At 35.8% G+C, this 25,563-nt stretch overlaps 1 protein-coding gene across 1 annotated transcript in view; it reads left to right on the top strand.

The window, feature by feature from the left end:
- LAMA2 (laminin subunit alpha 2) overlaps positions 1-25,563 on the top strand; it is a 623,785-nt gene that overhangs the window by 300,543 nt on the left and 297,679 nt on the right. Inside the window, exons 11-12 of the mRNA XM_059941243.1 lie at positions 9,153-9,293; positions 11,653-11,826. Of these exons, the coding sequence (XP_059797226.1) occupies positions 9,153-9,293; positions 11,653-11,826 (315 nt within the window). The remainder of the gene's footprint in view (positions 1-9,152; positions 9,294-11,652; positions 11,827-25,563) is intronic.

Raw genomic sequence — 25,563 nt, 5'->3', positions numbered from 1 at the left:
AGGTAAACAAAATTTCTCAATGCACTGTCAAATACTATTACCTCTACACATAAGATTTTCTGTTATATCCTTCTTCTGATAATGATATTACTGAGCACCCCATCCTAATTATATTTCAAAATATGAAAACAATGCAACACAAAAATATTTACTAATTGTTATGCATTATTAAAATTTTAAAAATTCTTCTCTCTTCTGGTAAATTACAAGAGATAAGACAATCTCAGATATATGACAAATCAAGTAAATGTAAATGCTGTTCTGACTCTTGGTATTTGTTCATTTTAAGTACTGCATGCTAAAAATTGGCTCTTTTGAAGTTTGGTATCATATTATGTATCCAAAGTCAGTTGGATTGCAGGCTCTGATAAATAATAGAAATAGACCTTGATCTAGGTAGGAACATGTGCTTTTATTTTTATCAAAGTCATAATGAAAGATAAATAGTGAAGTAAAAGACTAGAAATCAAAATCTGCATTTTCATCTTGTTTTGCTTTGGGTTTTTTATTGCACTTTACATTAAGTTCTTACTGACGCACAAAATGATGTGATCCGACCTTGGTTTACCTCGCCAGAATATTCTTGAGCTTCAGCCGCTGTCTTCCAGCCTTGCTTAAATTTCTTGAGTCATCAACCTCTGTCTAACTCTGGAATTTTACAGATTCTATTCAGACTGCTGGGAAAACCTCACTCTGACCTTTCCCTTAGCTTACCTAGGCATTTTTCAAGGCTCAGTTCCACTTCTCAGCAAAGCTATCCTTTATCCCGCGGTATAAATCATTCTCCTGCTATAGTCACTTGTCACCTTTTTCTTTTCCTTTATGATCTTTTCACAATTTGCAATCCATTTAATGTCTATTGCACCTCTGTGATGACATCAAGTCTGTATATTTTCTTCGTCATTGAAGAATAAGAAGATAACACAATGGCTCATACATAAAAAAGAAGGAAAGGAGAAAAACTAAAAAAAGTGTGAAGCTTTGACAATTGCTTAAATTGTCTGATTCATATTTCTTAATTCATAAAATGATATTAAATCTTTCTTGCCCAACTCTCAATAGGTGTAATTATAACATTGAAGCCCTGTGCAAATATAAAGTATAATCATAAATACCTGCTGGATTAATTTTTTGATTATTTATATTGTTTCTTACAAGTAGAGATAAGTTTCCATTCTTTTCCCCAATGGGATTTTTATGGTGTGTGCTAATATTTTTATTGGTTTGAATTTCCCTCCTCTTTTCCGTTTATGTACAGGAATGATTACCTCATTAACTTGTTAGGCTCGAACCCAGGGCATTTTTACAAGAGGCATTTGATTTATATATTTGATCCCAAATATAAATTACAGATGTAAAATTTTTAGCATAAAAGGTACATGCCAGAATTTGTCTCTTGCAACAGTTACAGTTCAAAAATATTGTTTTTTCTAATATTAAAAGTTAAGGCTGTAAAAAGTGAGAACTAAATTTTCATTTATTTTCTTCTCTCTCTCTTTCTAACCCACCAAGTATTTATTATTTAGCCTTGGAACAATATATTTAAAGAGTAAACACTCAAGAAATAATGCTAATTATCTAATTATCCTTCTTTTGTTAACTTCTTTTAATACTAGGGTGAATTAGAATGAAGGCCATAACAGGAAAATCTGTAATTGACTACAAGCACCCCAATAAACAAGCATGACTGCAAAATTTCTGAAGCAATTATCACAAAAAGTAACTTAAGTGTCACTGGAGATATTCCTGGTAACTTTGTCAATAGAATTCACAGTTGGTTAACAATCACAGATAAACATGTACTGTTGAAGTTGTTCCTAATTTATAACAAGGTGGCTTCATGAGAAAGAATACAGGGAAACTATTGTGACTATATTTCTCAAGAGAGAAACTGTGCTAAGGAAACTATAGCAAAAAGAAAATTGATGTCAACCCAACAGTATCTCACTTCAAGAAAAAAGAACCTAGTCAGATTTTTCTAATTCAACTTTGTTTTTAGGAAAAAAAAAAAAGTACTAAAGACAAAAAGGACAGTTATTACATATATTTTTTATAGGGTAGGCCACAAAATATCTAATTAGATACTCAGCTAAATATGTTCAACAGAAATATGTATATAAAGCACATATTTCTCTCTAACGGGATGAAAATTTGTTCTTGAGGGGCAAAAATATCATATCCATTTTATGTATAAGGCAAACATATTCACACAGTGCATCAGCACATGCAGTATATCTGTAGAATTAAAATTTCATGGTGGGGATGGTTATGAAAAAAATGACTAAAGAGGCTCCTTAGGGATAAGATAATAAAAACTAGGTTGAGAACCACTGGTCTGAAGTGACACTTTTTATTATCACGATACATAAGAGAATAAAAATATTTATTATGTGGATTAATATTTGACAGTGAAAAAATAATTAACTCTCATTAGTTCCTGTTTAATTTTTGTTAATATAACCAACTGGAATAATGGTTTAGAAATGAAAAAAACTAGAATATTTATTTTTAGGAAAATATGGTCATATAAGGGAATGTTAATCTCTAGAGTGGAAGTCTAAGCATTCTGGAACTTAAGTCTGGAGCATTCTGGAAATTACCTATTTCATAGGTTTAGGTATAAAAATAACCATTAAATTTGCAAATTAGAAAGAATCACTATTGAACTCTAAATAAATAAAATATTAAAATAAATTTACTGGATTGACAAGAGCTACCCATTTGAAATGCTGAGAGAGAGAGTAGATTAGACCCCATTTTGTTTAGATAAACAGTTAAAACGACTTTTAAAATTTGTATTAAATTACATGTTAACAATTCTTTTTAAAGTTGATTAGTACAAAGAAGTGATAGAATAATAGCTAAAGGAGAGAGAAGTCTCATAATGACTAAAATAGTATTTGGGCTAGAAGTCACAGACTCTCACCATCATTATTAGGTATTCAGGATCAATTGTTTTCACATCCATGCTTTAGCGACTGAGTTGGATGGTGACACATGATAAGGTATTTGCCTTTGAAGATCTTAGTAATATAAGTGGCAAGAAAAGAACAAAAACGATGGTTTTACTGTTTGGATTGATTGATTGATTTAAAAGCCCTACAATAGACATTCTTACATCTGTGAACATTCTAATTAAAGAGAACAGTGCTGCAGTAGCCTATTTTACTCCTATCATGCAAACCTTGGGATACACCTTTTTTTTTTCAGCCTTATGGCTTTTCTGTCTTATTCTTCCTTCAGGGGGTTGGAGAACTTTGGTCATAAATCCGGTGTCAGATCCAGAGCATGTACTCAATACTCCTCTTAGGGCAGTAACTCCCTTGTGCCTTATATTATACTTATTTGTCCACGTTCTTACTTCCTTTGCTATAATTGTCTTGAGGGCATTTTTTATATTCCCTCTGGCATTTCATATAATGCCTTATATGTAGTAGCTCAGCTATGATTTGATGAATGAATAATAACAGAATAAAGAAACAGTGAGAAGTGATATACAGAGCATTTATGAATAATTTGATATTGATAGCAAAGGAAATTAAAATGCTTAACGAACTTACCCATAAAGCAGACGGTTCATTCTCAAGCTGAAAATAAATTAGGAATACAATCAGGGGTTGCTTCATGGATGACAGTTGTTGATGAGTCATAAAGAAGTTTTGAAAAAGCAATTATGCACCTGGGAACCCATAAAAAGAATTGAAACCCAAGCTTCCAAGATCACATGTATTAGCAAACTACCAGAAAGTGGGGAAACTCTGTCTCTATGAAGGTGCAATAAAAGTCCTGGAACACCATGCTTCTGTGTTTGAATTGTGCCACTCTAAAAATCTAAAATTTATTAAATATCAAACTGTAATGTCCTCTAGTAATCACTGTTTTAAAACTAGTATCTTTTTAAAGAAAACTCTGGAGACACAATCCTTAAATAAGAAATTACTTAGATATATACTCTCTCAAGGGAGATTAGAAAACTAAAAAGGAAGTAGAACTTGATATAACTAATTATTTCTATACATGTCCAGAAAGCAGAGTGCTAGGGAGCTAAAAAGATGTTCTCCCTGATTCTTCATTTTCCTACCAGCTTCAAGAGGCTCTTTAACCAGTCCATAAGGACACACATATAAGTAGGTACTATATCCACCATATTTACTATTTAGTGTTGGCTTAATATTCAACTGTAGTAGAGCTAGAGAAAAATCAGAACCAAGAACTTCTCAATTGAATGAACCTAGCTCAATCTGATTAGGAGCTAGAGAAAGTATGAAATAAAGAAAAAGTATGGTATAGACTCAGTACTGAAAAAGTAGAAGTCTAGAAACTTAAAGTGGTGGCTTCAAGCTGGGGTGCTATACAATATTATATAAGGGGATGCTATAATATTATATGAGATATATAAGGATGGGATGCTATACAATATTATATAATTTAGATATTTTTTTGATATATTTAGATGTATATATTTTATATATTTTATACAAGCAATTATCAACTCATAAATTTGCAAAATATTTTAGATCCTGCCACAGGTCCTCAAGCTAATCCTATACTCAATTCACTTCAACCCTCTTCACAAGAAATTATCAACTCATAAATTTGCCATACAATATTATAAAATATATATATTTTATAATATTGCTTTATGGATAAGTTATCTTTTTTTAAAATATTTTCCAACTTTGCTTTTTTTAAAAAAATTTTTAAATTAATTAATTAATTAATTTATGGCTGTGTTGGGTCTTCGTTTCTGTGCAAGGGCTTTCTGTAGTTGCGGCGAGCGGGGGCCACTCTTCATCGCGGTGCGCGGGCCTCTCACTATCGCAGCCTCTCGTTGGGAGCACAGGCTCTAGACGCGCAGGCTCAGTAGTTGTGGCTCACGGGCCTAGTTGCTCCGCGGCATGTGGGATCTTCCCAGACCAGAGCTCGAACCCGTGTCCCCTGCATTAGCAGGCAGATTCTCAACCACTGTGCCACCAGGGAAGCCCCTGGGTAAGTTATCTTATATAAGATATATATATATATATCTTATATAAGATATATAAAGATGCTTAAATATTATATAAGATATTATAAAATATCTTGCAAATTTATGAGTTGATAATTGCTTGTGAAGAGGGTTGAAGTGAATTGAGTATAGGATTAACTTGAGGACCTGTAGCAGGATCTAACATATTTTGCCTCAAAGATTTGTCACAATAAACAAAGTAAAACTGCCAGTTGGCTAACCTGTTTTTATAGGTGTAGACATCCTATTATCTTTACCATGGTGTGTTGGGGGATCCAAGGCAACACTCGTTTTCAATGATTCACTAGAAGGATTCAGAACTCTGAAAAGCTGTTTTACTTGTGGTTTATTAAAGTGAAAAGGATACAGATTAAAATCAACAAAGACAAAAGGTGCATAGGGAAGAATCAAGGAGAGACCAAGCACAAACTTCCAGTTATCCTCTCCCAGTAAAATCATACAGAGAGTGGTTAATTCTCCCAGCAACAGCATGTAACAACACATATGAGGTATTACCAACCGGGAGAACTCACCCAAGTCTTGGTGTCCAGGGTTTTTATTGGGGGTCAATTAAGTAGATATGGAGTCCTCATATAACTGGCCTTATTTACTCAGTCTCCAGTATCCCCAGAAGTCAAACTGATACAACAAGGCCAGGGTCCCAGGTAAACAAAACTAGGCATTCACCATAAATCACATCATTAGCATAAAATATCTGGTGTGACTCCTGGTTTCAGGTATACAAAGACATTCTTAGGACTTCCCTGGTGGTGCAGTGGTTAAGAATCCACCTGCCAACAGGAATAGAGACACAGATGTAGAGAATGAACTTGAGGACACGGGGAGGGGGAAGGGTAAGCTGGGATGAAGTGAGAGAGTGGCATGGACATATATACACTACCAAATGTAAAATAGATAGCTAGTGGGAAGCAGCCGCATAGCACAGGGAGATCAGCTCAGTGCTTTGTGACCACCTAGAGGGGTGGGATAGGGAGGGTGGGAGGGAGATGCAAGAGGGTGGAGATATGGGGATATATGTATATGTATAGCTGATTCACTTTGTTATAAAGCAGAAACTAACACACCATGTAAAGCAATTATACTCCAATAAAGATGTTAAAAAAAAAAAAAAAAGAATCTTCCTGCCAATGCAGGGGACACGGGTTCGAGCCCTGGGCCAGGAAGATCCCACATGCTGCGGAGCAACTAAGCCCGTGTGCCACAACTACTGAAGCCCGCGGGCCTAGAGGTCGTACTCCACAACAAGAAAAGCCACCACAATGAGAAGCCTGCACAATACCAACCAAGAGTAGCCCCTGCTCACCGCAACTAGAGAAAGCCCATGAGCAGCAACAAAGACCCAACACAGCCAAATAAATAAATGAATAAATAAATAAGTTTATTTAAAAAAAAAAAAGGACATTCTTAGCAGGCAAGATATTCTAAGAGTTTATAGGGTTATCTCCCAGGAGCTATTCAAGGGACAGTCTTTTCAGTTTAGAAAGTGCAGGGTTTGAGTACTCCAAGCCCATTGAATTAATCCTTTGCTGCACCAATATGGTATTGAAAGATTTCTTTGTTCCAGTGTCTCATGTTTCATGGACATTTTACTTGCTATGGCCAACTTAGGTGCCTCAAGTATAGTTCTGTTGATTTACCTCCTGCTGAATAACTTTTAATGACTTTTCACCAATTCCTGTGAGACAAGACCCATATCTCTTAGGGTAGCCTTAAAGGTTTATTACATGAAGTCAGGGGCCCTGGAACCCAAGTACCAAATTAAGTTCCTAGCATATAAGAAATATTCGATACATTTTTTTAAAGAGTAAATACTGAATGAATCTTCTAAGCTTTGAACTATTTCTTATTCCTAATATCTTTACTAACATAGGCCTCTATTCTGTCCCCTCCAACAGGTTGAATTTTTAAACCATGCTCCAAAGTTTAAGTCAAATTCCACTCCTGTCATAAATCCTCCTCAAGCCTTCATAGCAGAAACTAACCCCTCCTCGTCTGTGTTGCCATAATTTAATTTATTTCTGAGATGCCCTTTTCATATTCCACCTTGCCTTAAGGTTGATGGTAAATGTATCTTTTTACCCAACTCTAGATGCTGGCTTGTAAAAACAGAGACCTTGACTCACCCATCTTTATAGTCCCTAGAATGTCTACCCTAATGTGATGCTTCAGTTTATTAAATTAAATTGAATATTGCTATTATTTAATCATTACTTTTCAAGGTCATATTGCCAGGCGAAAATGTAGGTACAGAAAATGTAACTAATGTCTGAAAGTTTCTAATTGTTGAACTCAGTCTGAATCTCAGAAAAGTGGTATTCCAAGCTTTCAAATTAGAGTAAATGAAAGTAGATTAGACCAACCACATAAGAACACAGTGTACAGAACAGCTGTACTGTGTCTTCAACAGGATAAGCTAAATTAGAATTATAGATATGTTTCATCTTTCCTGCCTGTGTACTCTTCTGAAGATGCTCTCAACTTCAGGGTTTGGGGGATTTATTTGTCACCTTAGGTCTGAAATTAGTTTGATTAGTTTTGTTGACATCTACCATCTCAAAAAATCTGAAATTTACCTTAGAAACAAAAACTAGCAAGAATATCAGTGCAGTCATTAAATCTGTGTACATATTGGGAAGCTAAAGTTTGACACATGAAACGGGCCTAGAGATAGCTCTTTGTTTAGGCTCCCGGCAATGTAGAAATGGTTGAGGTGGTAAATAGCTCATAGAAATTGAGCCCAAAAGTTACTTTCAAATAAATTATTCTCTTGGATACAAGGAGAACTTCTTTGTTTATTTTTTATAAATTTGTCTATTTTTCTCTCTATTGTTCTTCCCTCTTCTGTCTTTCCCCCATGTTCTCAGATTTGATTATCCTATCTTCTGACCAATCTTGCTTTATTCGAAAATGTTTTTATGAAACATCTACTAGGTGAAAAATATGACCACCGAGAGACTTATTTACACTTAATAAAGTTTTATTAAGCTAGTGCTCAGTGTTGTACCAGGAACATTGCCATTTTCTGGTACTATAGAGGTAAGTAAGACAGGGTTCTACCTCTGAACGGATTATGGTATGTAGCTGGAGAGAATAACCTTAGAAGATACAGCAGTACATTTTTGTGGTTAGAATAGAGCAATGCATAAAGGGCATTGGGAACACATTTGAGAGAGAAGTTAGTTCTCTAAGGAAAAGGAAAGCTTCAGAATTGAAGTAATAAGGGAATTCAAGGAAGAGGGAAAATGTGGAGCAAATTCATGTGTGGGGAATATTGAGAATCTGTTTCCTGGAAAACAGGGAACTTTCACTGAGAAGACATTAGTCAAGATTAACCATTCTTTAAATTGAGAGATTACACCCTTCCCAGTTTTTCATCATATAGTCAGCTTTCCCTGGCTTGAATCCCACCTATAAACAAATAATTTTTCAGTGTATTGGGCCTAGGATTAATGAAACCAATCTGGAGAGCAGTCACTGAATGAGAATTATTTTTTCCCATAATGTTACTATATAATTAACTGGCTATACCAACGTGTTAAAGGAAACACTGAAAATTAACTGGGGAAAATTTTCCTCCCTTCCTACTGGATCTCATCAGGGAAATAGTATAACTATCTGCCCCAGTTTCTCTACTTGTCAGATTCTTATGCTTGCTTCAAATATATGTATTTTTAATATGTGGTGTGAGAAGTATTTTACCATCTGTATAATTTCATTGTTCTATTCTACATCCATGTATTAGCTTAATGTCTTTTATTTTTATCATATATCATGTGTTCCTAAGAGGAAGTACTTCAACAACATAGAACGGTAAATAGTAAACCAAATGTCTAACTTATTGCTGTATTTATCATGACATTTACTCCATACCCTTGACAGAGATGAAGATCAAATTGTAACTTACTGCAGTAGATTAGAATCCAAATTATTTCCTATCAGTGTGGTTAGGACAGCATATAACTTAATAAGAAGCTTTTGAGAAGATTTTTAAAAATATCATTATACTTTAAATAAGGCTAAGAGGTAAAAGGAAGAATAGAAAGCTTATATTTTTCTTAAACAGAAATAGAGACAATGCTCCATTTTGAAGGGCACCTCTGTTGCTAACTCACCTCTCTATTTATAGGAAAATGTCGAAGGAGGAGACTGTAGTCGCTGCAAATTCGGCTTCTTCAATTTGCAAGAGGATAATCCTAAAGGTTGTGATGAGTGTTTCTGTTCAGGGGTTTCAGACAGATGTCAGAGCTCCTACTGGACCTATGGCAATGTAAGCAACAGCCTTTGAATCCTATGTGCTGCTCCACGGGGCTTCTTGCTATTGTTGTTGTTTTCCTTCTATAAGAAATTAAGTTTTTTTCTTGTAGTGAGCTTCTACTTAAACTTATCATGAAGAAGTGATGGAATTTTCTTTCAAATGCTAGTTGTGCCTCTTTGACCAAAGGCTTTAAGATTTTATTTGTACCTATGTGTAGACTGGAACCTCTTAGAATAAACCAACACTAGCCTTTCCGGTGTCCATGATCATTATGTGAAGCAGTAACGGAATTAATGTTGCTTTAGCCTCAAGGGCAGGTGATTCAACAGAGAAAACATCAGATTGTGCTCTGAAGGATTATGTACTTCACTCACCAGTATTTTTGGTATACCCATTAATAAAAACTCCTTTAATAACTATATACATGGTACATATTACCCACCAGCCTTTAGTTGTGATTTGATGTTGCCAGGGCCCTTTCTTCGTTAAAAGGAGACACTGAATTTGAACAGTACCTTCATTCTTAATTGATTTGAAAAAGTTCAAATTATTACCTGTTTAGTAGTTACTGGGATATTCTTCCTCTACCATAAACATAAACATGTTTCCCTTCCCACCTTCATTGCTCATCATACTCCCATTGCCTTTTCAACCCTTCACAGACAGCGATTGTCTCCTTATAAAAGAGGACCTTTGGGAATTTCAAATAGCCTATGTGGCAGCACTTAGGAGTACACAGTAACAGGAAACAGGCTGGGGAAAGAAAGAGAAACCTACAGAGTGAATGAGAAACTATACCATATAGGGCTGAGTTTACTGAGAAGTTGAGTTCTTAGCCTTGGAGAGTCACTGGAGGATTTTAGCAGGAGACTGTTATGATTAGGGTTGGGTTTTACAAAGATCACTATTTTAATAAAACTGTCTTCCAAACACTACTCTTGCCTTTCAACTTCAGTCAGCTAACTAATCCTTAACACAACTATGAAAATTTTCTCTGCCTGTATTGCTTTTAAAGTCTGAAACATTGTGAGTAGTTTCTGATTGTACTCTCATACCTAAATTTGAACCTATATATACTTTATCAAATGCATAGCTTTTGGAGCAGATTATATAGAACCAACAACACGTGAACATCTGGTCTAACTTCTTTCTTTTGTTTGTAGAGTCACACCTCACCCTCTAGACTGTTCCATTAATATACTAAAGTTTTATGGTTAGCAGAGGAACAGAGGTAGAACTCAGCCTTGTTCTTCAGAAACTAGGTCCATTGATATTTCCATTTCAGTAGGTCTTCTGGAAAGAACTTTCTCTGAATCTCACTGGGCTGTCTTAGAATGTCTGATGATGATGTTGGAAAGGGAAGAGAAGGAAGTAATATGTATCTTGCAGTGTGGCTATCCCATAAGCTTTTACTTAATCTCTCTTTCTTTGACCAGGGCAGTCCCAGCAATTCCACAGCTTTGGGAGATGCAGAATCAAATGACCTCTACATGAAGAAATTTTAAAAATATTTCATCCACATATTATCACCATTACCATTCTGCTCCCCATCACCTACAACACCAAGCAGCTCACACACATCTAGTGGGCCCCTGGTAGCCACAGACCCCAGTATCCAGTGTTTTGTCCTGACGAGGTTGGATGGTTTTGAATTGTAGCTGTGTGCCCACCCATGGCTGGAGTATAAACATGGAAAAGCAAATCATCATGTATTCCCTAATTCCTCCTTAAAGGCTCCTTCCTTCTCTGGGCCAAGGATCTAGGCTAGGAGTTCCTACAACACTTCCAACCTCATGGGAAGGAATAGGTACAGTATTGTGAGCTGGTAGATTCAAATGCCCTTGAGCCTCAAAGTTTAAATTTAAATATGTGAAAAGGAAATATTAAATGAAAAGCTACCTTTCATATCTTTTTTCTTCCTCTGCTTTACAAACACATACGTAACACCTTTTGAAATAATTTTTTCTATAAGAAACAGGAAATTACTAGTGGAGTGAAAAACATGAAAATCAAAGTTCAACTATTTGATAATTTATATAACATTACGTGTGATTTTGAATGAGTTTCTATTTTTAAGAAAGAAGTATTTGTAATCATGATTTTAAAAAAGCACATTGGATCAATAAAAGCAGGTTACAATATCGTACCATCCAAACTCTTAGAAACATCAAGCAAAAAAATAATTGGTACCTAAAGCTGAGAACATCTGATAAGTTTAATGATATTCACAACTCTCATATTTTTCTAAACTTTCATAGTTTTTGCATCTTTAATTTTCAGAAAATGAACACTACAGGAATATGAAAGAGAAAAGAAGTGGGTGGGTTTTTTTTTTTTTCCTAAGTAACGATGGTTGTGTGTTTTCTTTAAGATACAAGACATGAGTGGCTGGTATCTGACTGACATCTCTGGCCACATTCGAGTGACTCCGCAGCAGGATGACTTAGATCCACATCAGCAGATCAGCATCAGCAGCGTGGAGGCCCGACGAGCCCTGCCCCAGAGCTACTACTGGAGCGCGCCAGCTCTGTATCTGGGAAACAAAGTAAGTCCAGATAGTGCTTGCTTCTTGCTACTTTGCTTCAACTGATCAATAAGAATAATAGGTTTTATTTAGTCTTTCTTTAAAGAACGATAAAATCAAATATATACTGTATTGAATTGCTGGAAACAGCTGAATCAGATTAAGTTGGACATTTCCGCCCTACCCGGTGGGCCACAGCATCCCTACTTCACAACTCTACGTAGTTGCTGTTCTGTGTCAACATTTTGAATCTACAAATAAATTAATGAAACCTCTAGGATATATTTTTGCAAAACAAATTATAGATATTGGAAGAGACGGTGTTATGTTTACCTGAAATAGCTGTTTTTCTAGAGTTGTCGATGGTGCAATACTTTTACTGATGTTTTTCTCATCCGTTTCTATTTCATTTCAAAACTGATATTCAAGAGAGCTACTTTTTCTACCTTGTCTGAATGTTAACTGGAAATGAAATTTATTACACAACTAATTTAATGCTTGCCATGAAGCTTATATAAACACCATATTTCCTGGAGCTCAGGAAGAGAACTACCCTAAGAGAAGTGCCAGACTGAAAGCACATGTTTGTTTCCAAGCCCACTCACACACATATAAAAACACACACAGATAAACAAATGTAGCAATCTCAGAAATGCAGGTGCTTTCCCCCCCCACCCCCCGCCTGTTGTGGATTAACTTTATCTAGATAGGTTCCTTGGCTTTTATCATTTTATTTTATTTTATTTTGCTTAACAATTTGTTGGAAACAAAATTTGATATAGTAATTCTAAGTGGGAATATTTGCTTGGTCTGTGGAACTTAATACCTTTTCAGCTAATAGTTAAGTCACCTAATCACACCAGAAATTGTGAGAGTTCGAGAAAAATTCGTTTGCAAATTGATGCTATTGGGCTTCCTGGTAGCGCAGTGGTTAAGAATCCGCCTGCCAAGGCAGGGGACACGGGTTCGAGCCCTGGTCCGGGAAGATCCCACATGTCGCAGAACAACTAAGCCCGTGCGCCACAACTACTGAGCCTGCACTCTAAAGCCTGCGAGCCACAACCGCTGAAGCCCGCGTGCCTAGAGCCCGTGCTCCGCAGCAAGAGAAGCCACCGCAGTGAGAAGCCTGCGCACCGCAAGGAAGAGTAGCCCCCCGCTCGCCGCAACTAGAGAAAGCCCGTGTGCAGCAACGGAGACCCAACGCAACCAAAAATAAATAAATAAATAAATAATATTAAAAAAAAAAAAAAAATTGATGCTATTTAAGCCTAGTTTTCACCTATAAGAATATAGCATTATTTTTGCAGAAATCTTCATTGATTAAATAAATAAAAATTTATTAATAGTTAGTGGCGTGTGAGTATTGAGATAGAAAACCTTACTAGTTCATATGAATGGGAACTAGTGGTTTTAGCTGACTGAAAACATTTTAATTCATGGCCTGTTTCTTATTTTTACAAGCTTCTGAATACCATTATGAAAAATGTGTAAATGAATAAAACACATTTTCATTGAATATGTATTTTTAAAGAGACAGTGTATATTGCATAAAATTTTCTATCTGTAGTAAAATCCAATTAAACTTTTACTTCAAAGCCCTTTCCAACAAGAAGTCCTTCTATCCTATTCTATTTAGGAACTTCCTGAATCCCCGACAAGAATAAAATAGCACATACGACTTGAATGTCTATAGCTTAAAATTGCCAAAAAAAATAAATACATACATAAACTGTCTTTTTTCTAACTGCTCTGAGGAGTTTAGAGAAGAGCCATTGGATGAGTTTCAGAGGTCTTACTTTTCTTACAATGGGGAAATTTACTTACAGATAGTTTTTAAATAGAATATTCTTTACCATATTTTCCATCATTTCTTCTTTGGTCATATGCTTTTTCTTTCTGTTGGCTGAAAATCAAACTGACAGAAGGAAAGCAAGCAAATGCGATATTAAATAGCATCAGAGCAAAGGATTTGGACATCCTGTTCGTAGTTGTTGGTTCCCAAAGATAACTTCCCTTATCCTGGCTGAACTGCTTCTTATATCCACCCACAATGAAGTACTTCATGTCCCCCACAGATCATTTTCACATCAAAAAGCTGTGCTTGCCTGTGCTTCAGTTTCCATTCAGTGAACAAAATAATTGTAACAGGGTGTGCAAATTGTTTGAATATGGAAGACATTTTTTAACGTAATGTGAAATCCCTCTGTGGTTTACGGTCAGATATTTCAGTATGAATGAAACAATTTGCCTTAATAACTGAACCATATAAATTTTTGATACTACAATAATACTGCCAGCTCTCACAGATTACCACAGTACATCTTAACTGTCATGTCATATCACATAAATTACAGTCATGATGACATGCTTAGCTTGGTTGATTTAATATCTTGCTAAGGAAATGGAAAATTGTAAGGCCTTGTTTGTAAATCCAGTAAAGCCACTTTTCTAAATAGTTGAGGCTAAGTTCTTTACCAGTAATTGCTGTAGGAATCAGAGCCATTGCCAGAATCTGACAGAAATAGTATATCAAGAAACTAGTATATCTGCTTAGATACTGAATTTCGTTTACATCCATGACCAGGGGGCTGTGGGTACATAATCCCTCCTCTGCCTTTTTATTGTTAATTCCTAAGTCAAAAAATGTATATATTTATGAGACGCTATTAGTTTTTCCTAAATATTTATATAACCAATTTTCAAACATTTTCCAAGTTACTTGGTTATAAGTCCACTTATAACAGAAGGGAGATGTGTTGTACATATTGTTATAGTGAAGGTGCCACATGCCAGTCTTCCTTTTTTTTGGTAACCTAACCCCAAATAATAAAACTACTCTCACTTGGGATACACTTTGCTAACATAGAAACCTGCCTGATCATAATTAAACTGAAGAGCACTAGCCAATTTAGCAAAGGAATACTTTTCACCTTAAGAAACATTTTTATTGACTACAGTTCCTCTTTGGACTAATGAGGAGTACATAAGTGAATGTAGTTATGTATGTGGATAGTGGATGAGGCCTAGAAAAAGGTAGCACATTTTTATACTACCCATTTAAAAATTTTCCATAATCTTTTTGTCAATGGCAAGTTTTTGTGCCCAACACACAGTGGAGCCAAACAAACCAAAACATCAGAGTTTGGAGCTGAGAAAGGTTTATTGCAGGGCCAAGCAAGGAGAACGGGGTGGCTCATGCTTAAAAGACCCAAAATCCTGGAAGTGATTTTAAAGGCAAAGTGATGGAGGGGAGTTGCCTGGTGTGTGATCAGCCTGTGCACAGTTCTCTGATTGGTTGATGGCGAGATAACAGGGCAGTGTCACAGGGCTTAACATTATCAATCTTCAGGTTCAATAGGTCTGGGGGCTATGTGCTTATGGTCATTAAGTAGTTAACTTCTTCCATTTGGTGGGGGTTTTAGCATCTGTAAAACAACTCAGGAAATGTGCATCAGATACAGTTATCTAGGTGCTTCAGGGAGGAACTAAAGATTCTGTGACTGTCATATGGCTGATTTATTGTTTAAATTCTTACCAATTCTCCTGGCCCAACTGCTATTTTTGTCACTACATGTTCACATCCTTTCAATCATTAATTCTTGAGCCAGGCTTTTGTGACTCAGGGGAGGCCTGGGAGACTACAGGTTTTCTACAAACAAGAGGCCAGCAGAGGACATGGGAAGGGGTCTGTCCCGAGAAGGCCTCAGAGGGTCTTGCTGGGTTACAGTCTCAACTATGAGTTAGTTCCTCAACAGCAATCTTGAAAATGTCTTTTTTCTCATATGTGAGTGAGTATTTAGCACAATTGTCACAATCGAGTGTTAATTTCCTGCCCCCCTCCATTCTAGATATTCAAAGAGAATTAAGTCAGGCACCCACAGGGCTCTACTAGGCAGCAGCTTATTTTCAAAATGCTTGGCCCATGTTAATGCTTGGTTTTAGGGCAGTTGTTTAAGCATGAAACTAGGCAGGAATGGAAAGAGCTAGAGGACAAAGAGTCCTGCTGATTTGCTACAGGCTACAGCTATTGAGAAACAGTTTGGGTATTTCAGAGTTGGAATAATTTACTGCTTTAGTAAACTAAGTGCTATTGGAACATTGAAATGGTCATTTACTTAAGGTTACCCTAGTGGTCTGAAATAGATAGTGCAGCTTCCAAAAGCAATTCTCTTCCCATCCATAAAGTTCCCTGAGAATCTGGCTTGGCCTATCTACTGTTCCCACATTACCATTAAGGTTTGAAAATCTCTCTCTGAGTGTTATTAAATTAATCTTGTGTGATTGGGTTTTTACAAAAAAATGCTTATTTTCTACAACATTATACTATCTTTTTCTGTTTCTAGCTTAGAGAAACTTTTAAATTGTTTCATGTAGTTGCCAAGAATACCTATAGTTTAGCTTAAGATGCACATTATGAGTCTGCTGACAAAATAACATCTGGTTCTAAAAGTAATCTCTGGTATTTCTTTGCTGTGTTTGCTTGACTTTCAGTTCTACCCCTCAGATCCCTAATTAAAGCTGTGGATTTGAAGGAGACTGATGTTTGAGATTTACAGGACAAGGTAGTCCTTGTTACATAAAAGGAACTTCACAAATATTTTGTGATCAATGCTACATTTTTAACAGCAACAGAATAGTTTTCATTAGATTGCTCAGAAATGACTCTTGAGTTGGGACTTAAGTTAGAATTGAAAGATGATTTCAATCTTGGTTAAAAATAACTAAAAACTTACTAATAAGCATGATCCACTCTCCTTTTATTAGCATAATTTGTATTTCTGACTTCTTTGCTCCACATTCCTCAAAATTATTCAGAAGTAAAGGTCAAACTCTCTCCCTCATCCTTAATATCCTCCAATTTAAGTCTTAGATTAAATGGATTAATTAAGAAAGTATTATGTATGTGGTGAATGGTAAGGCCATAAAAGTAAATAGGATAAATCAACTGTGATTGAATTTTTATTCCATAAATGAGATCATATAAAAAATGATTTGGTGATGGAGTAGTACTAGAAGAAGATCTGTTGTCCAGAATAAACCAAATGAATTGTTAGGGGCAAATGAGGAAACATATTTATTAAAAAGCAAACAAAAGAACTCAAGAACTCATTTATTGCCCATAGTTCTGATAATGTCTACTATGCAAAATTAGCCCACCTATGAGGACTCAAAGTCAAATTTCTAGAATAATGAAAATTAATAAAACTGACTCAAGAGGAAAAATGTGAAAAGTGATATGAATATTAAAGCAATTGAACCAGTAGCCAAAAAGTTCTTCCCATAAAGAAAACAAGTAGTTTGTTTACTTCTGTTTATTTTGTTCAATCACATTTCAAACCTTAAAAATTTTTTTCAATCTTACAAGGTTTCCAGAGAACAGAACAGTTAGGACTACTCCTCAAGCAATTTTATGTGCCTTAGTATGCTGGATATCAGGGAGGTATGACAAAGGAAATCCCTGTCCAAACTCATTCATGAAAATAGATGCAAACATCCTAACCAAAGCATGAACAATCAGAATCCATAATGTATAAAAATGGTAAAACTAAATTGGCCAGGTTACTTTTATCATAGGAGTTCAATGTTGGTTTAATATCAAAAAATCAGTGTAAATAATTGACAATATTGACTGATTAAAGGAGAGGGAAAAAATATTTCGATAGAGGTAGAAAAAGAAATAGTTAAAATTAAATAATGATTCATGATGTTTTAAAAAATTTGCAAACTAGGATTGGAAAGGCACTCCTTCATCTGATGAAGAGTATCTACACAAAAATGAATAGCATCTATGTTGAAAGAATTCTTTAAGATGGCAAACAATTTTCACTCTGACCACTTTTATTTAATATTGTACTAGAAGATTTGGACAGTGCAGTAAGATAAAAATTAAAAGATACAGAGATCGAAAAGGAAGAAATAATAATTTTCTATTCTAGACTTTGTTGTAAAGATTACTGCTTTGATATGATCACTTAAGTGCCTCAATTCTATAAGCTAAAAATGGTTGTCATGCTTAATTAATCACAAGGATTCCAGTAGCACTCTTATCTTACCAGGTAGTTTCAGGAAATTCTGTTATTGTCAGCAGGGCATATGGGGGAAGCATAAAGCTTACATTTATATTACTGTCTTCTCGTCACTTCCAACAGTAGTAGTTGAGTAAAGCAGACACTCTCTCACCTTACTTTTTCTGAAGCTCTCCCTCTGTTACCTAGGTCGGAGATTCTAAGTAGTTGAAATTCAACATTTGCCACATGGAAAAAGGAGCTATGTGATAAGATCCCAATCTGAAATGTGATGAATTATTGAACAGATAGTTTGTTGGGTGATTGAAAATTACCTGTGAAAGAGTGCTTATCTCCTTGAGTCACGTCAAAAGCTGACGGAATTGAGCCAATTAGACTGACTGTCTCTTCAATGAGTTGTGGCCTCTCGATGGTAATAGCTTATTATGATGATAAATGAACCCATCTCTTCAACTGAAGCCTGAGTACACACTTCAGCAGTTTCCTTGAATCATGAGGCCATTACCTCTCAAGTTCAGATCGACAGCAGTGACAGCCACGGGAGCAGAGAGCATGCATGACTAGACACAGATGATTGTTTTACTCAGATGAATATATTTACAGCTATTTCCAAAGAAACGGGACCTCCTTGTGCCTTGTGTGTTCACACCTGAAATATTTACCATGTGACGTTTCCTTTATCAGGAAGAAAGCTACCTCATTCTGAGATAACTAGGTTTTTTTCCGGTTTTGTTTTTTGTCTTAGTTTTTGTTCGTTGTTTTCGGTGTTTAAATTGCCCAGTCTTGGTCTCCTGATTGAGTAAAATTTCAGAATAACAATATTTTTTTTATATTAAAAAAGTTTGTAATATACAAACAACTGTTTTTAAAAAATTAATTATTTTAATCCTCACAATTTAAATCTCAATTTATATTTGATGTGAGTTAGGGAAACTAGTCAGAGACTTCTTTTTATTTGTAGAGAACTTTTGTAAAGCTCTTTGCTTTAAGAATCACACAAGCATAAATACTTTCGTTTTTGGATTTCTATTTTAAGGAAATGTCAAAAATTCTTTAAGTAGTTACTGAAGGTTGATATCAATATCCTTATTCTGCTGTAGTGATATCTCTGGTTTGAGAAGAATTAGAGGAGAACAGGTTATTTATTATGTCTATAACAAAATACAGTCTTCTAATTCCTAATAATTATTAGACAGCTGTCAGTTGCCAACCTCCCAAATATATCCTGAAAAAACCTATTCACCAAGCAAAACGAAGTTTATGAAGTTACTGCAGTAAGGGAAAATGCCAGCCACCTTGACAAAGTCTTAGTTGTGTCTCAGAAGGAAAGAAAATATCAGAGGAGGTTACTCGTGGGTAGTATCCCAGTAGGGGAAAGGTTGGGTGACTTCAAGGTGCATCTTGCATTGCAGGCAAGTGGGCAGAATTTATGATACCATAGCTTTGGATTTGTCTCAAGAGTCTTGAAGTGTTGAAGAGTATGCTATTAGTATATAAGTAGGCTGGTTGAGACAGATCACAATCCAGGAACCAGGTTTTCTTGGAGCTTGTTTACAGAATTATTTATGTATTTATTTAGTTTCCCATATATTTTAATCTTTTTATAATAAAATGTTTCAAGTATATACAAGGTAGTGAGACTAGTATAATGAACCTACCATCCAGCTTCAACAGTTATCTACTCATGGACGATCTTATTTCAACTATAATCACACCTATTCCCCTACACCTCCCTCCCTCCACCACACTGAAGCAGGTCTCAGAGCTCTTATCATAAATATTTCAGCAATAGGGGTTGGAAATTATGCTTGCTCCCAGACTTAACATAGGAATAGGGAATTATGTTGACTTTAGTTCTTACACAGTAGCTGTGGGATCATATAATATAGTTACTTAGTTTTTTTGTGCCACTGCTTCCTCATGTGTAAAGTGGAGATAATACTAATACACATTTCAACAGAGTTATTTTGAGGATTTAATACATATACAGCACTTAAGACATTGCTTGATAAATAATAAGCACTCAGTATTAGCTATTATTATTAATTCCATCTGGGCCTATTTTGAGGTCAGACATTATTCATTGAAATTTTAGAAAAACTACCCATAACGAAAGGAAAGGACAGGAGAGGAAAGGAAGGGAGGGAGGAAGGAAAAGAGGGTGGAAGGAAGGAAGGGAAGGGAAGGGAAGGGAAGGAAGGAAGGAAGGAAGGAAGGAAGTAATGAAGGGAGAAATAGAGCAGAAAAGGAAAAGAAGAATCTGCTCATATATATTTCATTTTTTAGGGTGTTTTGATTTAAAAAGTAACTATCTATTAGGACCTCTCTCTTCTAGTCCAAATCTATCAAGAGGTGGTTTGGTCTTTGAGTAAATACCCTTTTTTCCAGTTTTCTTCTGAGGCTGGGTTTGACATGATTATCAGCCCCAGTGTCCTTGAAATAAGTCCTTTATAATGAAATGGAGCTGGAAATAACCCACAAGCACAAAGCTTGGCAGGCCATTGAAGGTCTCCGAGGCCATTTACTGCCTTAAGCTTATTTTTACTTATCATCACTGGGGAAAAAAAATGAATAGGGGCATTGTCTTATATCAAATTATTTTAAATTAAGATGTGATGGTTTTGTATAAAAGTCAAAATGCTTTTGCTTTTCTTTCAAAACACATGTAGAGATAAAATTTGATTATGTTAATATCTAATCTTAATTCTGCTCTTGATGAGAAACTCTTTTGAAACTTTTACACAGGAAACAACACAGCAGTTTAATGGATCTCACTGTCTAGCAGATATTTGGAGGATGAAGGATAGAGTAAGTGTTTGGAACAAGAAATAACTTTCTGTTGTGCCAAACACATGAACTTTGTGTCTGGTGAAAGCTATTTAGGCTAAAGAAAATATAAACTATGCTGGGAATGAACCCTATGACCACTTGATCCTGTAAGACTTAGCAGGGATGGGGTTTGGTTCCATGTCCCTGACTCATGTGGTACGATAATTTTACTTAAAAGAGACAAGCCAGGTTAAGGGGTTCAGCAAAACCATTTACATCAACCCCTTTTTAAAATCTAGTTAGAGCTACATCAGTTTCTCAAGTGCGGTGCTCAGGCCCACATCAGAGTCACCTGGGGTCTTTATTGAAAGTGGACATTACTGACCCCTATCTTAGATTCACTCAGTCAGGAGATCTGGGGGAAATGTGTGGAAATCTACATTTTTAAACAACCTCCCCAAGTGATTCTTTACGCATAAAATTTTGAGAGCCACTCTTTTATGATTACTTTAAAAAATTACTGCTGATGAATTAAGTATCTGTAGATGATTCCAGAGAGTGAAACTTCCCAAAGCTTAAAAAAAAAAGAATCCTGCCGCATGCTTTACTCTGAATTCAGAGGTTGACTTTTTTACCCAATAGTAATAGTTTAGCCTGTGCAATGGAACCCTATTATAATATTTTCTTAGCTACCACAAAATGTGTAAATCCAGATCTATATATCCATCTCATTACAAACAGAAACACCCATACACAATACACACAAACATACATATTCACATGGGAAGAAAATGCCTCTTAGAAATAAGCTGTGTTCTTTTTTAACAGGAAGTCTAAAATGCCCTGCCATTAATATCTGGAATGAGGAAACTTGGCAAGATCAGAATATGACTTGGGGATTAGGGACAGGTTCAGATTCTAGATGAGGTTCCAACTCTTCCTGAATGTGTTAACAGTTTTGCTACTTGAGCTCTGCTGCTCACTAGCTAAGTATAAACACAAACAAGGCCCTTAACTTCATTGTGTTTGAATTTTTTATTGGTGAAGTTAGGGAGAGGTTATAACTTTAGCAACAGATCCTGTTTTGCAAACAAAATCTTAATTAGAATACACAAAATCAAGAAAAATTGTTCAAGTGGGTGACAGGACTGGTGCTGGTTACCAGGGGAGACAGGAATGGTGCTGGTCACGATGACCGGCAGGGCCGGTCCTGGTTATACTGGTTGACAAGGCGAGGAGCTCTGTCTGCATTTTATTCCATAGCCTCATCTGTGGTTTCCCCAAAAGAAAACTAGGTTTTGGAGAAACATGGTATGGAAACAAACAGACCAAATGAATTAGAAAGTCTCTTGCAGATTTAAAATTTTATGATTCTAACACCAAACAGAATAATACAATCAGCCGACTACTAACAATGCGATAATAACTCTACAAAGTATGGTAAAGAGGCTACTTGATACCAATTGAAAAAACAAGTGTTTCTCAGCTGAGCTATTGTCCATACCCAGATGCCTTGGTGATACATACACCCAGCCATAGAAAATGTGGGAGGTTTCAGAGCAAAGCAGCTAAAATGATTTAAGACACTGAATAGTCAGTGTTGAGCCCACATCATTTCTTACCTAAATTACAGAAAAAGCCGTCTAACTTTCTACCTCCAGCCTTCCCATTCTAATACTTTATTCACATACCTGATGGAGGAAGATCTTGATAAAACTCAAATTTGATTGCCTCAGTCCACCGCACTGTCTTAACGATACAGTGAGGTCTCGGAGACAATTCTGGTCTTGTGCTCAGGAAGGAACTCTGTGGTCCAGCCATTCAAATGCACATATGTCTTCCATGCTCTCTCATTCTTTCCTATCTCACATTTTCCTCTTGTCTGAGATTCTCTTGTACCATTTTCCTGAGTGACTAACTTGTGTTCATCCTTCACAATGCAGTTCAAGCATCGATTTCTATAGGAAAATTTTCTGACCCCATCTCCCAGGACAGGCTGAGTTAGGCCTTCCTTTGTGCTCTTTCCCTGAGACTTCCCACCACCCAGCATACAAAAATATTCCTCCCTAAGCTGTGAGTTCTTGGATGCAACTGGGTTCTGTTCACCTTTGTACTTCTAGGACTTAGGAGATTGCTTAGTGTTGTTTAGGAGCTTAATAATCCCCTGTAGAGTGAATAAATAGATGCTCTATGTGAATAGTTATCATTTCTGTTTCCATAGAAGATGAACAGAGGAAATATAGGTAGAATTCTCCTAAATAAAAAAGTTTTGAAGCTGTAGAAAAAGAACTTGGTTGGGATTTCTTCAGAAGTGCCTGTCTGGATTTTCTAAATATTGTAAAAAATAATTCTGGGATCATTTAAGGCCACATCCATTCAGAGCCAGGCAGATGACCTGAATAGTCTGCCAAATTCTTTTCCAGCCCTCAAATTGTATGAGCCTGAGCAGCATTGTTTGAGTAAAAGTCTTGTTCTCTGTGAATCAGGAGGGAGTTATGCTGTTTCGACTATTTACACAGAAACAAAGAATTTCAGAACTGGAAATCATTTGAGCCATATTCTATTAAATGGTTTTCACACTGTGTTCTGTGTGGTCTTTCCGTGCTGGGACAGCAGGCATGGAGCAGACAGGGAGCCTGTTTCCTTCTTAGACCAGGTGTATTTATCTATTTTGCATGTTGAGAGTACATGGAATGGAAGCTGAGGCTGTGAGAGATGAAGTCACTTGAACAAAGATACACAGCTTCTCCAGAGACCAGGCTGACGTTAGAGTTATGACCCCCTGACTTCCATGCAGGTCTCTTTCCATTTTTCTGTGCAACACATGAAAAAGGGCAGGTTGTTTACATAATGGTCAAGGTAAGTTAAAATTGTGACATTTGTTTTGAAACATCAGTTTTGAGTTCATGCCATCAAATTAAAGAAGTTTGTTGACTAAGTTTAATTTGCTTTCACGTAGGAAGCAGCTGTCTTTCAAGATAATAAAATAAACAGATACAATAATATTTAGTCAGCTGTGGCTTTTAATTTAAATGTTTGACTTAGCGCTGTTTAGTCTGCTGATTTCCAAAATATTCTCGTGGAGAGAGGTGTACGCATTTTAAAGCATTTTTAATGTTTACTATGATGTCCTAGGTCTGGCTGTCTTTCTCTCTCTCTACATCCCCTGAATAGACATGACACTGCTTTGGCAGCACCTATTTGACAATATACGTGTTACTTTCATAATCTGTATTTTTTAGAAGAAGCGGCAAAGATGCCATAGGCCATTTTCTTCTTTACTGTCTCCATAGTTTTGTCTTTCAGAATGTCATGTAGTTGGAATCATAAGTATGTAGCTTTTCCTGGTGGGTTTCTTTCAATTAATAAGATATATTTAAGGTTTCTTCATTTCTTTTGGTGAATTGATAGTTCATTGCTTTTTAGCGCTGAGAAATACTCCATTTTGGGGCTACACTACAATTTATTTATCTATTCACTTACTAAAGGACATCTTGGTTGCTTCCACGTTTTGGCAAAAATGAATAAAGCTGCTGCAATCATCCACAGGTAGGTTTTACTGTGGATATAGAATTTTTTGTGGGTTTAAGTTTTCAATCCCTTTAGGTTATTGGAAGAGAATGTTTACTTTTATATGTAACTGCCAGTGTCTTTCCAATTTAGCTGTATTGTTTTGCATTCCCACCAACAATGAAAGAGAGTTCCTGTTGTTCCACATTGTTGCTGGTATTTGGTGTTGTCAGGTTATAGGTATTAGGCATTCTAATTGGTGTGTGGTGGTATCTCATTGTTTTAATTCTTGATTCTCTAACGATGTATGATGCTGAGTATCATTTCATATGCTTTCTTGCTATGTATAAAATCTTTGGTGAGTAGTCTGTTCATATTTTTGCCCATTTTTAAAACTGGATTGTTGATATTTTTATTGCTGAGATGTAAACGTTCTTTGTATGTTTTGTAGTAAGTTCTCTATCAGATACGTCATTTGAAAATATTTTCTCCCAAACTGTGACTTGCTTCTCATTCTCTTGACAGTGTCTTTTGCAGAGCAGATCATTTTTTTTTTTAATCAGTCATCAATTTTATGCACACCACTGTATACATGTCAATCCCAATCACCCAGATCATTTTTAATTTTAATAAAGTCCCACTTATTTATTTTTCTTTCATAACTATAGTATTGTATTTAAAAACCCATTACCAAACCTAAGATCATCTAGATTGTCTCCTGTGTTATCTTCCAGGAGGTAAAAGACTGAATAGGACCCCAAGGGATTATCCAAATTAGAGGTTTTTATTCCCAATAGATTCATAAAGGGTTATATACAGTATGCTAGCTGCAAATGTAACCCAATATCAAAGCTTCTGATTTAGACCACTCCCCCATATCCATAAGTCTTTTTTTTCCTCAGTAAGAAGTAACTAGAAATACCGTTTTGCCACTCCATGCCGCAATAATGCATTTCTGGAGAATGCTAGGGTACCCAGCGCATATATATTTCTCAAGGTTGTATTGTATAATAGCAAAAATGATGGATTCAAACAGACCTGATTTTGTTTTTTAAACCTAACATTTACTAGCTGTGAGATTTTAGAAAAATTCTTTCACTTCATATCCTTCATCACTTTAGTTATAAAATGGAGATTGTAAATGCTACCTCATAGAATTATGATGATTTCATTTAATAATACATAAAACATCTGGTATGTAATAGGAACTGGATTATTATTTATCCCTTTGGTTTCCCTTGATATTCCCATAAAAGTAATTTGATTTAATATGCAAAATTATATGATAGATTCCAGTTGACTAACTGAATCTGGAGGAAGAGGCTTATCACTTATTTTTCTCTTTGGTTTTTAAAAAGTATCTAGAGAAGAAACAGAATCAGTGACCATAAACAAATTGCTGCCTACTGATTCAGGATGAACAAGGACAATAATGGTTGTCGATGCCCTACTG

Source organism: Balaenoptera ricei, chromosome 12, assembly GCF_028023285.1.
Source record: "Balaenoptera ricei isolate mBalRic1 chromosome 12, mBalRic1.hap2, whole genome shotgun sequence".
NCBI classification, from domain to species: domain Eukaryota; kingdom Metazoa; phylum Chordata; class Mammalia; order Artiodactyla; family Balaenopteridae; genus Balaenoptera; species Balaenoptera ricei.
Note: the sequence above shows the minus strand (reverse complement) of the source record. Positions and strands in the feature narration are given on the sequence as shown.